Source organism: Mauremys mutica, chromosome 6 (genome assembly GCF_020497125.1).
Source record: "Mauremys mutica isolate MM-2020 ecotype Southern chromosome 6, ASM2049712v1, whole genome shotgun sequence".
Classification (NCBI taxonomy): Eukaryota; Metazoa; Chordata; order Testudines; family Geoemydidae; genus Mauremys; species Mauremys mutica.
The window spans coordinates 2,984,528-2,999,924 of NC_059077.1; the positions used below are offsets into that span (position 1 = coordinate 2,984,528).

Here is a 15,397-nt window from a genome sequence, read left to right on the forward strand (position 1 = left end):
TATCTAGACAGGCATTTATTCTATATTCTGTTTAAATCAAGGCCCTCTGGCCCCGTTTCTGTGCTGCATGTGTGTTCAGACATTCATGGAGGGGGAAGTGCCTGAGCATTAGGATCCAGGGAGGATTTCCCTGGTTCACACAAATGCTCTGAGTGCTTTCTCCACGGAGCCATGTCACACCTCTCACGCTGACCCCTCTGAACCGGCCAGTCTGCCTTGTTCTGTGTGTAACGTAACCTGCACACACAAGCAGTGCACTTCAATCTATGCAGCACGCCCACCCCAGCCATTCTCTGGGCCGCGCTCTATAAATACATGCCCGGATCCAGAAATAGACCAAAGGCCGAGTGCACATGGTTCCTGGGCACGGGCAGACGGTGAATACCGCCTGCTCACATACCTGACACATGACAGGTACACACGGAGACAATCTAGTTCTAGTTTGGCCAGTTCCTGTGTTTGAAATGCCGGCAAACGAGCAAATGATTGCGCAATTCTCAAACAGAAAGGTCAGCGGAGCACCGTTCCCGCGCCTCTGCTAGGCCGATCCTTACTGCCTTGGCAATGATGCTTGGATTTGTAACCATGGTCCACAGAAAACACTGCCCCCGCCCCCAACGTGTGACTGCATCACAGATCTCCCCAAACCCACCATCCCTGGTGCGCGTCGGATCAGCATCCCAGACCCCTCACCTCTCCAGGGCTCACCGCGAAAGGCCATGGGGCGGGACATTTAAGTAGTTTAATTTGCCAATGATAGACCCTGCCCCCCCACTCCTTGTGTTCACAACATTTCCGCTGCCGTCAGGATCGGGGCCCTGGTGCTCTCCTTGCCCCAGAACTTGGTTCAAGGCCGGAGGGGCCACACTACAAAGTGAATCTGAAGGTTTCTGCGGGCTGCCCCGGACAGAGGGTTTTACCGAGCTCAGGGAAAGCAGGCTGGGGTGCTGTTACGGTGTCCTGGGTATTTCTTTTTAAAGAGCTCTGCTCTAGTTCCTTTCAGGGGCACGTCTCTGGGCTGTGTTTTGGGGGAGTCGGGCGAGATGATCGCCGGGGTCCCGTCTGGCTTTGGAATTGATGAATGAGTGTAGGGAACAGCTCGAGATCACGTCGAGATCACACACGTAGGAACTAAAACATGGATCCAAAGTGTTCCAGGGATTCCTGGCTGGGCCCCCCCCCAATTCCACACACACACCCCCGTTAGGTGAGGCGTGGCAGCGAGTTCCTCCTTATTCAGTATTTGCCACTTGAGCCCTGCCCCTTCCACAGCGTCCACCAGGCCCTGAGCAACGCGGAGACCCGACCAGAAGTGGGGTGAGCAGCCGGTGGGTGTCGCTACCTCCGACCACAGAACCGCAGCCCACTCAGCGCAGAGAACCAACGGGCGCATTGGCGAGCTAGAAACACCATCCCGTCCCTGTCCGAGACAAAGGGGGCCAGGTTCAATTGAGAACCCCCTGCCCAACGCCCCAGCGCTACCCTGCCCGCAGCGTAAACACTGACCCCTCCATCGCCACCTGGCCCGCCCCCTTCCGGCGTGAGAGGGACAGCTCTGTTCCCCCACACACAGCGCCTGGGGGAAACACGGAGCCATGTCCCACCTCTCACGCTGACCCCCTGAACCAGCCAGTCTGCCTTGTTCTGTGTGTAACGTCAGCCGGTGCCCAGTTCAGCTGCTTCCCGCTGAACTCTTCTATAAACACTCCAGACGCTGCCTCTCGGCTCAGCTAACAATCGCGTCCGTCCCTCAGGGCGCGCTGCAGAGAACTCCTGGCCAGGAGCAAGTCTGAAACGCCAAGTACAGCAGGCACTGCTATTCCCCTCACCGCCCCCACCCCCGCCGTCCGTTGCCATCCACAGCCCCGCTCCCTTATCTGCGCCCTCCATCTCCTTCTCTGCCCCAGCATCTCAAACCCACGCGCAGCTCCTCTGCCTGCTAGATAAAGGTCAGCTCCCGCCCGACTCCATTTCCTGTTCCAGGGGTGCCTCCCTTGCTCTTTTCTGCAGGTGAACAGCCAACGTTGGGAAATCGACCTCTAGGCAAGGGTGGAAGTTCCTTCTGGCCAGCGCCCCGGGGGAGCAGGACCAGGCCTTGACCCTGCCCTCGTCTCGCCTCGCACCCAGGCCCCGAAGCTGCAGCCACCACTCAGGTACGGAATCCTCTCGCTCTGAAATCAACCGCAGGCCGGATTACCCGCCCGGGGACGGGCTGCAGGCACCCGGCCCTCGGCCAAAGCGCGCCCTGGGCGAGGAGCAGCTTCGGCGCCCCCTCCCTCCAGGGGTTAAGTGTTTGAATGCTTCATTTTGAATTGCATTTGTAGCCCATGTCACCACTGTGATGCAGGATTTGTGTGTGTGATTTATCCCTCATATAAGATGCTAGCAACACACACAGCCCCCCGAGCCTGGCGCCCCCACGCGGCCACACGGGTCACCTGCCCCTAAATCCGGCTCTTCCCAGCCATTGGGCGACTCGCCGGAGCAAGGGTCCCTCAGAAGAGCTGCGGGTGTGGCCCCGGCTGCACACCAAGCCGAGGGTAACGTAACATCCACTCACAGAAACGTCCTTTTATGCTCAATTCCCTCGATTCCTCCAGAAGGTAACGCGAGGCGGCTGTGTACTGTAGTCCCCAGTTCACACTATCACGGGGCTATCCGGGCCTTGGGAACAATAGGCCTAGGGAGAATTAACCGGGAACAGGCCCCTCCTAACTCAAGAGCGCGTGTGCAGGGTTACTGGCGGGATACACAGAAGGCAGGTTGGGACTGGAGAGATTTGAGAACAGCGCGGAGGAGACCTCGGACCCTGCAAACACTTACTCTGGAGAGGAAGGACTCCTTGGGGAGGAACGACTTCTGGGTACCTAGCCCCACACTTGCTAAAACAACAGGAATTTTGTCCACATTTCCGGGGTTGGAAGCGTCACCTCAGGGTCTCCAAAGCGCAAGATAAAACAGCATGTTGTAACCAGACCATCATGCAAAGCACAGTCACAGGGACAGAGCACCAGGGAAACCGGCGGGGAAGTCCCTGCATGTTTCGAGGCAGGGAGCAGACAGCTTAGACAGCGTATTACCCTAGATTCGCCTTCCACCACCAAATGAGTCACTGAATTTCCTGGTCCCCCCTCTCCATTCAAGTCAGGGTGAGGAAGCTTTCCCAGCCACCCCAGAGCCCTCCCCAGAGGGGAAAGGACCCCCGTGTGGGTCACGGTAGAGAGCCTTCCCTCTGCACTGTGCAGTGTGCCCCCATAGCTTGTGCGCCAGCTGGCATCACTGGGGGCCGAGTGCAGGGAGCAGGAAACGCGATGTTACTCCTGGGGCAGGCTGGAGGGGAGCTTGAGGCAGGGCAGGAGTGGCTGCTGGGGCAGGTACTGGAGCAGAAGGTGGAGGGGTATCACCAGGGGGCGGGATGGCTGCTGGGATAGTTACTGGAGTGGGTATTCGGGTAGAGCTGGGGCAGTGATTGGTGAAGGACGTTGCGGTGGAGACCCGGGGCAGTTCTCAGGGTGGATATTGGGATAGGGATCTCATGGCCGGTGAAGGATATTGCTGTGGCTAGCGGGATTGTTAATGGGATGGGGGATGTGGGAGCAGGAGGGGGAATATCACAGTCGATACTGGGGCAGTTCTTGGGGTGGGTGAGTACTGGGGCAGACTGGGGGATATGTGGAAAGCTATTGGGACAGAGGGTATTGGGACAGAGTGAGGGCATCGAGGCAGGCTGGGAGATATGGGGACGGCTATTGGGGTGGGGATACTGGGGTGGGATGAGGCCGGGGGTTACTGGTGGGATCCCCATTGGGTGGATAGTTATGGGGCAGGGTGGGGACGGCTATTGGGGTGCTGGATACTGGGAGCTGAGGCCGGGGGGTTGCTGGTGGGATCCCCATTGGGTGGATAGTTATGGGGCAGGGTGGGGACGGCTATTGGGGTGCTGGATACTGGGAGCTGAGGCCGGGGGGTTACTGGTGGGATCCCCATTGGGTGGATAGTTATGGGGCAGGGGGAGGACGGCTATTGGGGTGCTGGATACTGGGAGCTGAGGCCGGGGGGTTGCTGGTGGGATCCCCATTGGGTGGATAGTTATGGGGCAGGGTGGGGATGGCTATTGGGGTGCTGGATACTGGGAGCTGAGGCCGGGGGGTTACTGGTGGGATCCCCATTGGGTGGATAGTTATGGGGGAGGGTGGGGACGGCTATTGGGGTGCTGGATACTGGGAGCTGAGGCCGGGGGGTTACTGGTGGGATCCCCATTGGGTGGATAGTTATGGGGCAGGGGGAGGACGGCTATTGGGGTGCTGGATACTGGGAGCTGAGGCCGGGGGGTTACTGGTGGGATCCCCATTGGGTGGATAGTTATGGGGCAGGGGGAGGACGGCTATTGGGGTGCTGGATACTGGGAGCTGAGGCCGGGGGGTTGCTGGTGGGATCCCCATTGGGTGGATAGTTATGGGGCAGGGTGAGGACAGCTATTGGGGTGGGTGAGTCCCTGGGGTTGCTAATGGGATCCCCATTGGGTGGATAGTTATGGGGCAGGGTGGGGACGGCTATTGGGGTGCTGGATACTGGGAGCTGAGGCCGGGGGGTTACTGGTGGGATCCCCATTGGGTGGATAGTTATGGGGCAGGGGGAGGACGGCTATTGGGTCCCTGGGGTTGCTAATGGGATCCCCATTGGGTGGATAGTTATGGGGCAGGGGGAGGACGGCTATTGGGGTGCTGGATACTGGGAGCTGAGGCCGGGGGGTTACTGGTGGGATCCCCATTGGGTGGATAGTTATGGGGCAGGGGGAGGACGGCTATTGGGGTGCTGGATACTGGGAGCTGAGGCCGGGGGTTGCTAGTGGGACACCGGTCAGGATGGGGGGCCCCGGGGCAGGAGGGAAATAGGGGGCAGCTCTGGGGGTCAGGATCCTGGAGGGTGAGGCCCAGGGCCTCGCTAGGGGCCAGCTGTCGGGGAGCGGCGGGGCTGGCACGGGGACCGGCTCAGGCTCTTACCTGCTTGAACTGCTCCTCGTAGGTCCACTCGTGGTGCTGGGGCGGCGGCTGGCGCGGCGGGGAGAGCGAGCGGGCGGGCTCCGGGCGCTGCTGCGGGCACCGGGCCGCCCCCGCCTCTTCCTCCAGGTCCTCCTCCTCCTCGGCGGCGGGCTCCGGGGCGCCGGGCCCGGGCGGGGAGCCCCCCAGGCGGCCGCGGGGGGGCAGCCCGCAGCGCGCCGCCGCCGGGTACTGCTGGATGCGGCTCCCCAGCACCGAGCGCAGCTGCCCCGGGCCGGGCTCCGCCTGCCCCCGCCGCAGCTTCTCCTCCCCCCGGGCCAGCCGCGCCGCCTGCTGCCGCTGCAGGTTCTCCATCACCGCCTCCAGCCGGAGCCCCCCGCCGCCCGGGGCCGGCACCAGCAGGGGCAGCGACCCCGGGGAGGAGAAGGCAGCCTGCGGGGGAGACACGGGGGGGGGGTGAGTGTCCGGCCGAGAGAGGGGGGAGAGGGGCAGGAGAAGGAAGGTGGGTGAGGGGGAGGAGGTGGAAGAGGGGGGTGAGGGCAGGAGTCGGAGGGGGGTGAAGGGGATGAGGGGGCAGGATTCAGAGGGGGGTGAGGGGAAGGAGAAGGAGGAGGGGGAAGGCAAGGAGGGGGGGGAAGAGGGGGGTGAGGGGAAGGCGAGGAAGGCGAGGAAGGGGGGAAGGAGTCGGAGGGGGGTGAGGGAAGGAGGAAGGGGGGTGAGGGGGAGGGGGGGGAAGAGGAGGGTGAGGGAAGGTGAGGAAGGGGGGAAGGAGTCAGAGGGGGTGAAGAGGAGGAGGTGGAAGAGGGGGGTGAGGGGAAGGCGAGGAGGGGGGTGAGGGGAAGGGGAGGAAGGCGAGGAGGAGGGGGAAGGAGTCAGAGGGGTGAGGGAAGGAGTCAGAGGGGTGAGGGAAGGAGTCAGGGGGGTGAAGGGGAGGAGGTGGAAGAGGGGGGTGAGGGCAGGAGTCGGAGGGGGGTGAAGGGGATGAGGGGGCAGGATTCAGAGGGGGTGAAGGGAAGGAGAAGGAGGAGGGGGGAGGAGTCAGAGGGGGGTGAGGGGACAGGAGTCGGAGGGGTGAGGGGAAGGGGAAGGAAGGCGAGGAGGGGGGTGAGGGGAAGGGGGGGTGAGGGGGAGGCGAGGAAGGGGGGAAGGAGTCAGAGGGGGGGAAGGGGAGGAGGTGGAAGAGGGGGGTGAGGGGAAGGCGAGGAGGGGGGTGAGGGGAAGGGGAGGAAGGCGAGGAGGAGGGGGAAGGAGTCAGAGCGGGGTGAGGGAAGGAGGAAGGGGGGGGTGAGGGGGAGGAGGGGGAAGAGGGGGTGAGGGGAAGGCGAGGAGGGGGTGAGGGGAAGGGGAGGAAGGCGAGGAGGAGGGGGAAGGAGTCAGAGGGGGGTGGGGGGACAGGAGTCGGAGGGGTGAGGGGGGTGAAGGGGAGGAAGGCGAGGAGAGGGGGAAGGAGTCGGAGGGGTGAGGGAAGGAGGAAGGGGGGGTGAGGGGGAGGAGGGGGAAGGGGGGGTGAGGGGAAGGGGAGGAGGAGGGGGAAGGAGTCAGAGGGGGTGAGGGGGAGGAGGTGGAAGAGGGGGGTGAAGGGGAGGAGGGGGGTGAGGGGAAGGCGAGGAGGGGGTGAAGGGGAGGAGGGGGGCGAGGGGGAGGAGGGGGAAGGGGGGGTGAGGGGAAGGCGAGGAGGAGGGGGAAGGAGTCAGAGGGGTGAGGGGGAGGAGGGGGAAGGGGGGGTGAGGGGAAGGGGAGGAGGAGGGGGAAGGAGTCAGAGGGGGGTGGGGGGACAGGAGTCGGAGGGGTGAGGGGAAGGGGAAGGAAGGTGGGTGAAGGGGAGGAAGGCGAGGAGGAGGGGGAAGGAGTCGGAGGGGTGAGGGAAGGAGGAAGGGGGGGTGAGGGGGAGGAGGGGGAAGGGGGGGTGAGGGGAAGGGGAGGAGGAGGGGGAAGGAGTCAGAGGGGGTGAAGGGGAGGAGGGGGAAGAGGGGGGTGAGGGGAAGGCGAGGAGGAGGGGGAAGGAGTCAGAGGGGGTGAAGGGGAGGAGGTGGAAGAGGGGGGTGAGGGGAAGGCGAGGAGGGGGTGAAGGGGAGGAGGGGGGTGAGGGGGAGGAGGGGGAAGGGGGGTGAGGGGGGAAGGAGTCAGAGGGGTGAGGGAAGGGGGGGTGAGGGGGAGGAGGTGGAAGAGGGGGGTGAGGGGAAGGCGAGGAGGGGGTGAAGGGGAGGAGGGGGAAGGGGGGTGAGGGGAAGGCGAGGAGAAGGGGGAAGGAGTCGGAGGGGTGAGGGAAGGAGGACGAGGGGGCAGAGAAGGGCGCGGGGAGCGGCCGAGGCAGAGGCGAGGAAGCCCGGGACGGAGGAGGCGGACCGGGCAGGCGGGAGCGGGGCGCAGAGGGGACAGGACAGGACAGGACAGGGGGGCTCGGGGGAGGCCGGGAGCGCAGAGCCGGGCCCGGGGCGGGGCGAAGTCCCAGAGCGCGTCGCCCCCTCGCTCCCACCCGGACTAACTCGGGGCGCGTCTCGCTCAACTTCGGCCGCTGCCCGGCTCCGCTCCAGCGCCGGGGGCCCCGAGCCGCAGCGCAGCCCCCTGCCCCGGCGGAAAGTTGGCAGCCCGGAGCCGGGCTCCGGCGGGGAGATTCCCCCGAGCCCCGCGGCGGATGGGCCGGGGAGGAAGGGGAGGGGGAGGCGGACGCAGGACAGGGAGCTTCGGGGCGGGATTGGGGCGCGGGGGGTCCCCACAAGCCCCTGGCTCCAGCGCAGGGGGTCTGGGAGAATCCCCCGTTCCGCCCGGTGCGGACAGACCCCCCCCTCCGCCCCTTTGCAATCCACGTGCAAGCCCCGGGAGAGCCCCCCTCGCCGGCTCTTTATTAAATATCAGACTCGGCTGGGAAGTTGCAGGACGTTTGACTTGCTGCAGTTTCCACCCCCGCCCCCGAGTCCCCTTCCACCCCCCCCCCACCAAGGCAAAACCCCAACAGCAACTCACAGAAACCGAACAGCAGCTGCAGCCCCCCCGCGAGCCGGAGGCCGTTTCTCTCCCAGGCACTAGAAACAGACAATTCTCTTTAAAAACAACCGCCGATCGCTTACCAACGCAGCTCTCGTGTTTTCCACCATGCTTCCTTCTCTCCCGCTGACGGGCTGCCCAGGGGAGCTGGGGGGGGCGGGGGGGTTGGATAAATATATATTTTAGAACAATCGGCTCCGTGGCTGTATTTTTATTCCTCTGGCGCTTTGCTGGTGCTCGGGGCGCCCGGTCCCAGCATGGAGAAGATTGTTACAAATATTTCTTTTATTCTGCAGCTTGTTGAAGCAATGAGGGGGTTGGGGTGGGGCTTTTTCCCCCCTTTTTTTTTCTTTTTGCAACAAGTGGCAGGCAGAGGCAGCGTGACCCCTTCCACCGAGAGATCAGCCCTCTCTGCTCCCCATTTGCTAACAACACGTCAAGGGAATGATAAATAGAGAGGGCAGGGTTTGCTGACAGCCAAAGGGGGGAAATGCTGTAATACTTCCCCAGCAGGGAGATCGCACAGGAGGAGAAATACCGCCCAGTGATCAGTGCATTTCTAACCTACTTCTGGCCATGGCTGTGTGTGTGAGAGGGACCTTCCCAATCTGCAGCAACCGGCTCAAATCCGGGCCTTTCTCACCCAGGGCTCTGCCATGTGGGTGCGATCACACGTGTGCATTTTCAGCCTAGTGCTGTGTGTGTAACAGGGTTCACACCAGTGCATTGACAATGAGTGTGTGTGTGTGTGTGATCAGAAACTCCCTCCCTGGGTATCTGCTGTCTTCCAAGGGCTGGCCAGCCATGGACAAGCCATACAAGGCGCCTGAAAAGTGCATTTCTGCCATACCTGACACAAAGGTGTGAACATTCTGTGCGTGTGCGTGCGCCTGCGGTTTATTTAAAAAGATCCTCGGTGACAGGCTCATTCAACAGGAGAAATGTTACTAGCAAGGCTTGATATCTTCATCTCCAAGCCCCGTGTTTCCCTGTCAGCCGGGGAAATCACTGCAATTTACACAAAGCCTTGGGATGAGTGCTCCTGACATCTGCACATATGCCGTGTGCCACTGACAGCAGAAAGGCCCCCAGTGCTTTTAAATCAGCTGCACTTCATCTCATCAGCCAGCTCCAGCCGTAAGTGATTAGCAGCGTGGAAGTGTGAGGGGCAGCAGGTTGGAAGAGCCGGGGAGGAATCTCTCTCTCCTGGGCCAGAGACAGAACTGTGTCAAATCACACCAAACCCACCCCCAGAAATACCAGCTGCCTCAAAGCCACAAAGCCAGGAAATTCCCAGTTACTGCCACAACTTTGTCCTTAACCTGGGCCTAAAGGCCATTGTTCGCAGTGCACAGGATTGCAGGATGTTTTGAGGGTTTTTCCTGGAAGGAATCTCGCTTTCTCTCTCTCTCTTACACACACACACACACTCACTCACTCACACACACTTCTTAATTTTTTTAATTTACTTCTCTTACACAGATTAGAAAAATTCTCCCCAGCTAGCGCCCTAGCTGCACTCAGAGTGCATTCACACGGCATTTAGCCCGAGGACAGGGGCGTGTTAGCCATGATCAAGAAAGTCTAGGTTCTGATCCTGAGGGGGGATGGGCACCTTTCAGAGCCAGGGCTGGTAGGGCCCAATCCTGCAGGCCTCAGCGGAGTAAGAGCTGCAGGGCTGAGCACCCAGGTTATAGAAATTCACAGACGAGAAAGGACCCCTCACCGGGAGACAATCCTTGCAGCTTCATTTCCTCCTCTTTCTATGTTTGCGGCATATTTTAATGCACACACACAAAATAAATAGATGGGGCGGGGGAAATCTTGTTGCCTTTGATCATCTGCCTGGATCTCTCAGGTGCAAGAGACCAAAGCACATGACATAGTCCCTGAGCCTGCGATATGCAGATGGTAACTTTAAGTGCCACTGGTCGGTGTAAATATTTGCAGGATCAGGCCCACTCTTTTGCTTGTATAGCTCCTTTCAACTGAAGATCTCGGGTGCTTTGTTGGCATTCATCAGTCGAGCCCCACAACACGCCAGGGAGGCAGGGACTGTCACTGTTATTCCCCCAGATTTACAAATGGGTAAACTGAGGCACTGAGGTGCCGTGACTCACCCAAGGGTGGGCATGGCCCTATCAGACAAGCCTGCTGAAATCAAATAAGAACAGCAGCAGGAGGGGACTCATGGAAACCTACAACCAGAATTCCTGCACCCTAGCCTGCTGCTCTAACCACCGGTCCACACTCGCTTCCCTACCACTGGAATATTATGCAATCAGCTGCAGCAGAGACAGTAAGCGCATCTAGTAAGTGCCGGCAGGGGAGGATGAGGAGACACGATATTATCCAACCTCCTTTGGGGTGTTTACATCTGAGATAAATACCAGAAAGAGGAAGAGGGACCCGGGTGAGCAGGTGGTCTCTATAAAATCTCTCTCTCGGAGGCAGCTTTCCCTGGACACAGGGCCAGCTGGTTATGGTAGCTCCTTACATCCCCTGACTCATCACTCTTTCAGGAGGTTATTTTTCCACTCCTGAATTCCCGAAATGGCCAGGTCGTCATGTGAGCAGAGCTCAGGGATGAGGAATAGCTTCAACACGCTGATGGTTTTAAGTGCATGTAATTCCGCTAGAACCATTCCTAAGTCAGCGGGCTTAGAGCGCAGGAAAGGCAGAGCAATACCCCATCTGCAAAGCTCAGGGCCCAAATCGATCTCTCTCCTTCCCTATCCCAGCACACCCCACCCCACTTTCTCGCTATCCACCCATCCTCATCCATCCCATGATCTCTCCATCCATCCCTTCTCACAGCCCCTCTGTCTATCCGCCTTCCCCATACCCCTTCTATCTATCCATCCATTCCCAGACCCCCCATATATCCTTCCCCCTCTATCTATCTATCTATCTATCTATCTATCTATCTATCTATCTATCTATCTATCTATCCCCATACACCCCCGCTATCTATCTATCTATCTATCTATCTATCTATCTATCTATCTATCTATCTATCTATCTATCTATCTATCTATCTATCTATCCTTCCTTCCTTCCTTAACAAGGCAAACTTTTTAATCTCCAAATGTCAGTCTGCCATTTCCCCTCCCTCTAACACAACCTGAGCCATTGTGGTGGCCCGGGAAGGAGTGGTTACTTCTTCCATTCGTCTTGTGGATGAGACATAAAACCAAGATTCTGTCCAGTTGTGGCCGTTGAATATCCTCCCCTGGCAGTCTCTCCAGGCAGTGATTCCCCCGAGCCCTCGGCTGTTTGGGCTGCTACCATATGAATGGTTTGTGTTCATACAATGCCTTTCCTTGGGGGGTCGTTACCCCCGGAATCCCCACAGCCCCAGGGCGAGGCAGGAAAGACTTGGCATCCCTGTTTCACAGCGGAGGGAGCTAGGCCAGCGAGAGAAGGAGCGACTTGCTCAGGTTCCCAGTGAGTTAGTGGCACTAGGAGTATGAACAGCGCCGAGCACTGGTAGGGCCTATGCGTGCACCACTAACCATTCCCCCGTCCCGTCAGTTCTGCCTCCCCAGCTCCCCTGCCGGTTCACTGGGGTGTACTTTTCATTTCTTCTTCTTGGTGTGCGCTGCTAAATAGCTGCCGTGCACCACCCCAGAGGCAGCTGCATTTCAGTGGTGGATGAGGTGAGTCCTAGATGGATGGGATATAAAGTGTTTTGTCTGAAGCACACTATAGAAAGGTGAGATAATTATCTTGAAGCAGCAGAGAGTCCTGTGGCACCTTATAGACTAATAGGCGTATTGGAGCAGGAGCTTTCGTGGGTGAATCCCCACTTCGTCAGACGCATGTTAGTCTATAAGGTGCCACAGGACTCTTTGCTGCTTTTACAGATCCAGACTAACACGGCTCCCCTCTGATACTATCTTTAAGGAATGGGCCCTACTCTGGTCTGAGAATCTGATTGAAGCCCATGGGCCACTGCTGCCCTGTGACCGTTGTGAATCTTGGATCTGCTTTGTCCCATCCCGGCAGGGGCGGCTCTAGACATTTCGCCGCCCCAAGCAGGGCGGCATGCTGCGGGGGGCGCTCTGCCGGTCGCCGGGAGGGTGGCAGGTGGCTCCAGTGGTCCTCCCGCGGGCGTGACTGTGGAGGGTCCGCTGGTCCCACGGTCCGCTGGTCCCGCAGCTTTGGTGGACCTCCCGCAGGCATGCCTGTGGGAGGCCCACTGGAGCCGCCTGCCGCCTTCCCGGTGACCAGCAGAGCGCCCCCCGCGGCATGCCGCCCTAAGCACGCACTTGGCGTGCTGGGGCCTGGAGCCGCCCCTGCATCCTGGGCTAGATAACGAGTCTCATAACTTCCTGAGGCCTGGGCAGGGCGAGGCGAGCACGAACCAAAGCTTCATCCACGGGGAGAAACATGCTTCCCAATGTGATGGCACTAGAATCAGGGCAGGAGTCCAAAGAGATGGACTGAAACTACAGACTCGGCTTTGCACACGTGTGGTCAGATAGGCGCTGTATGGCTCTATCACTGACTCAGTGCCTGGTACACAGACCCCTAAGGACTGGTTGGCAGAGGTGATGGGCCTTAGATTCTGGACACTCAGCATCTCTGCAAATCAGGCCTGAGGAGTCCGAGTCTGCCATTTAAAATGAGTGGCCACTTTTAAAAATAGTAACTTTAGCTTCTCTGTGCCTCAGTGTCTCCCGTGTAAACCAGCTATCAGCGCCTGCCCCAGCGCGCTCCGTGCAGCTGCCTTGGTCCACACCACAAGCTCAGCAGATGAACGGGGCTAGCAGATCTGTAACAAATCTAGGGTTACCCAGGAATAGGGTGACCAGACAGCAAGTGTGACCAATCAGGACAGGGGGTGGGGGGTAATAGGAGCCCATATAAAAAAAAGCCCCAAATATTGGGACTGTCCCTATAAAATTGGGACATCTGGTCACCTTACCTAGGAACTGCATCATTGTCACTCTGCTGCAACTTTGAATGTCACACCAACAGAGGGGCTAGAACCCAGATCCTCCTACTCCAACATCATTCCTACCACTTAGGCTGAAGGAAACTCACCATTAGTTACTAGCAGCATGGGGCCTATTACACACAATTGAGCAGATCTGCTTCCATCCAACAGAGGGCAGTCTCTCTCTCTCTCACCCACGTCTTTCTGTCTGTGTCATTCATTGTTAGCCCTTAGTGCTAAAGCCCAGTATGAAACTCTAGGAAGATCTTAAATAGCTACAGGTGATTAGAGTCTGCTGTGTTTTTTATATGGGCCATATGCATTCAAGAGCACGTAGGATGGTCTGGCATGTAATACATAGATTCCAAGGCGAGACAGGACCGTTGTGATCAGCGAGTCTGACCCCCTGTAGAGCCCAGGCCAGGGAACTGCCCCACAGAGCGTTGACACAACCATCCCACCTTGATCTTAGAATGGTCAGTGATGGCAAACGAGTATGAATCTCCAGAGAGGCTTTTGTTCTGCGCTGCTGGTACTGCCTGAGTTCCTTAGAGGTGGTTTCCTATTTCAGAGCTTCATGATAAATGGACACGGTGCCTCCCAGGCCCCTCTGTTTGTTTGTCCAGTCACGTGGCCGGGGCCCAGCTGATCTGGGAATAGAAGAGCCCCCATTCCCACGCCTTCCTCCTCAGCCAGCCCTGGCCGGACTAGTCCAGGAGTCACCCACCTTACGCCCGTGTCTTGCACCTTTGTACACACAGCCCTCGAGCCTCTCTCCTGGAGAGGTGAGGAACACACCAGGGCCGGGGAGGGCCAAGGAAAAACACACGGGATTCGTGTGTCACCCATTCAGTTATTCGTCATATTTGTTATTTCTTTGGATTTATAAGAACCACCAAGAGGCGTCTAGACATAACGGACTCATTCGTCCGCTCGCAGCTCGTGAGTGACATGGGGCTTGGTGGTTGTCACTCAGCCACTCATCCCCCCCATGCTCCCCTTGCAACTTTGTGTGGGGCAGTGACAGAACTCAGACCCTCTCGCTGGGAAAGCTCACGATGCCTTCCTGGTACCTGAGCTCAGTTCGCAGCGGTCCGGATTCCAGGCACTGGAGAGCAGCGGTGTGGACGTCTATTGAAAGACTTCCAGTTGCTCCAGTGCCTGCCACTGAAGGGCTGCAAAGGGCTTGGCAGACGCCCCTGGGAGGCCGGTCAATGTTGCTGTTCCAGTCTTACAGAGGAGCATAAGGGGATGCTGACTGACTTGGACAGGGTCACGCTAGCGGCTCCCAACCCTCCAGGATTGTCCTGAAGTCTCCAGGAATTAAAGGTTTCCCAGACCCCCTGCCTCTCGTACGGTCTGTTTCTTCCTTCGCCCCAGACTGACGGGCCCCTGTGAACTCAATGCAGTGCCTTGTGCGTGTGCATTATGGCCCCGCCTTTACAGCTGGTGTGATCGCACAGCAGTTTTCCCGCACAGGGCCCGTGCTCTGGGGAGGAATCAGGGTTGTGTAGCGAGGGAGCTGTAGGACCCCTGCCTAGTTTGCTGCAGACATTGGAAGACCCGTGCTGAACACAGCAGGGGAGAGCAGGGAGAGAAAGGTCAGTTTTGTGGTTAAGGCAGCTGAACGCTGCCCTGAAGAACCAGATTCTCTCCCCGCCTCTGCCGCAGCCTTACTGCGTGATGCTGGAGAAGTCACTTACAGAAAACTTCACAGGTCACTAATTGTGGGAGCCTCATGTTCTGGGCTGCTGACACGGCCCCCTGGGTCAGCTGCAGAATTCCTGAGCATTGGCAGCTGCAGCTGAACTCAATGGGAGCTGAGAACATCTGAAGCGCTCGAGGATGCTAAAGAATCAGAGAATCAGGGCCTAGGTGTCTCCAGCGGGGCACCCCGAATTGGTGGACACTTTTGACCTTAATCTCACTGTGCCTCACTTTTCCCTGAGTAAAATGGGGCTAAAGCTGCCTCCCCTCCCAGGGTGTAGTGACGACGAAACAGTGAATGTTTATGACGCACTCAGAGACGCCAGAGCAAACAATAATTCTGTCTTCAGAGCAGGGCTTGAACAGTGAGCAGAAAACAAGACCTGGGGGCCAGACACTGAACCCCAAGGAGAACAGCTGCTGTGCACTGAAAGAGGCAGAGACCTGTGTCGGCTAAAAACACCTGGTGATCACACCATCAGCGACTGTGCATATGGCACAGGATAGACACGGTCAAATATATTTTGCCATAGGAACGTACCACCCAAAGGCATCTGTTGTTTCCAACCCATCCCTGTAAGGAACCTGCCCAGGAGTTCAGCTCCGCAATCAGACACGACAGGGCGTGTCATGCCTCAGATGCCCTGTGATAGGGTCGCAGGGCTGGAGCCGAGTGACTCCAGACGCTCAGAAACGCAGAAGTGACCCCCTCCCCCTGTGTGCACCTGGGGGCTTGCAGAGCTCTTATGCTGATGGCAGAAGA

General features: G+C 58.8%; 1 protein-coding gene across 2 annotated transcripts in view; it reads right to left on the minus strand.

Annotated features, from left to right (window-relative positions):
- The window catches only part of ARID3C (AT-rich interaction domain 3C), a 139,095-nt gene extending 130,975 nt beyond the window's left edge, over positions 1 to 8,120 (minus strand). For both annotated transcript variants that reach the window (XM_045020314.1, XM_045020313.1), the window contains exons 1-2: positions 8,069 to 8,120; positions 5,004 to 5,432 (exon numbers count right to left, since the gene is read on the minus strand). In XM_045020314.1, the coding sequence (XP_044876249.1) occupies positions 5,004 to 5,432; positions 8,069 to 8,095 (456 nt within the window). In that variant the 5' untranslated portion in view covers positions 8,096 to 8,120. The remainder of the gene's footprint in view (positions 1 to 5,003; positions 5,433 to 8,068) is intronic.
- Positions 8,121 to 15,397: the final 7,277 nt, after the last annotated feature.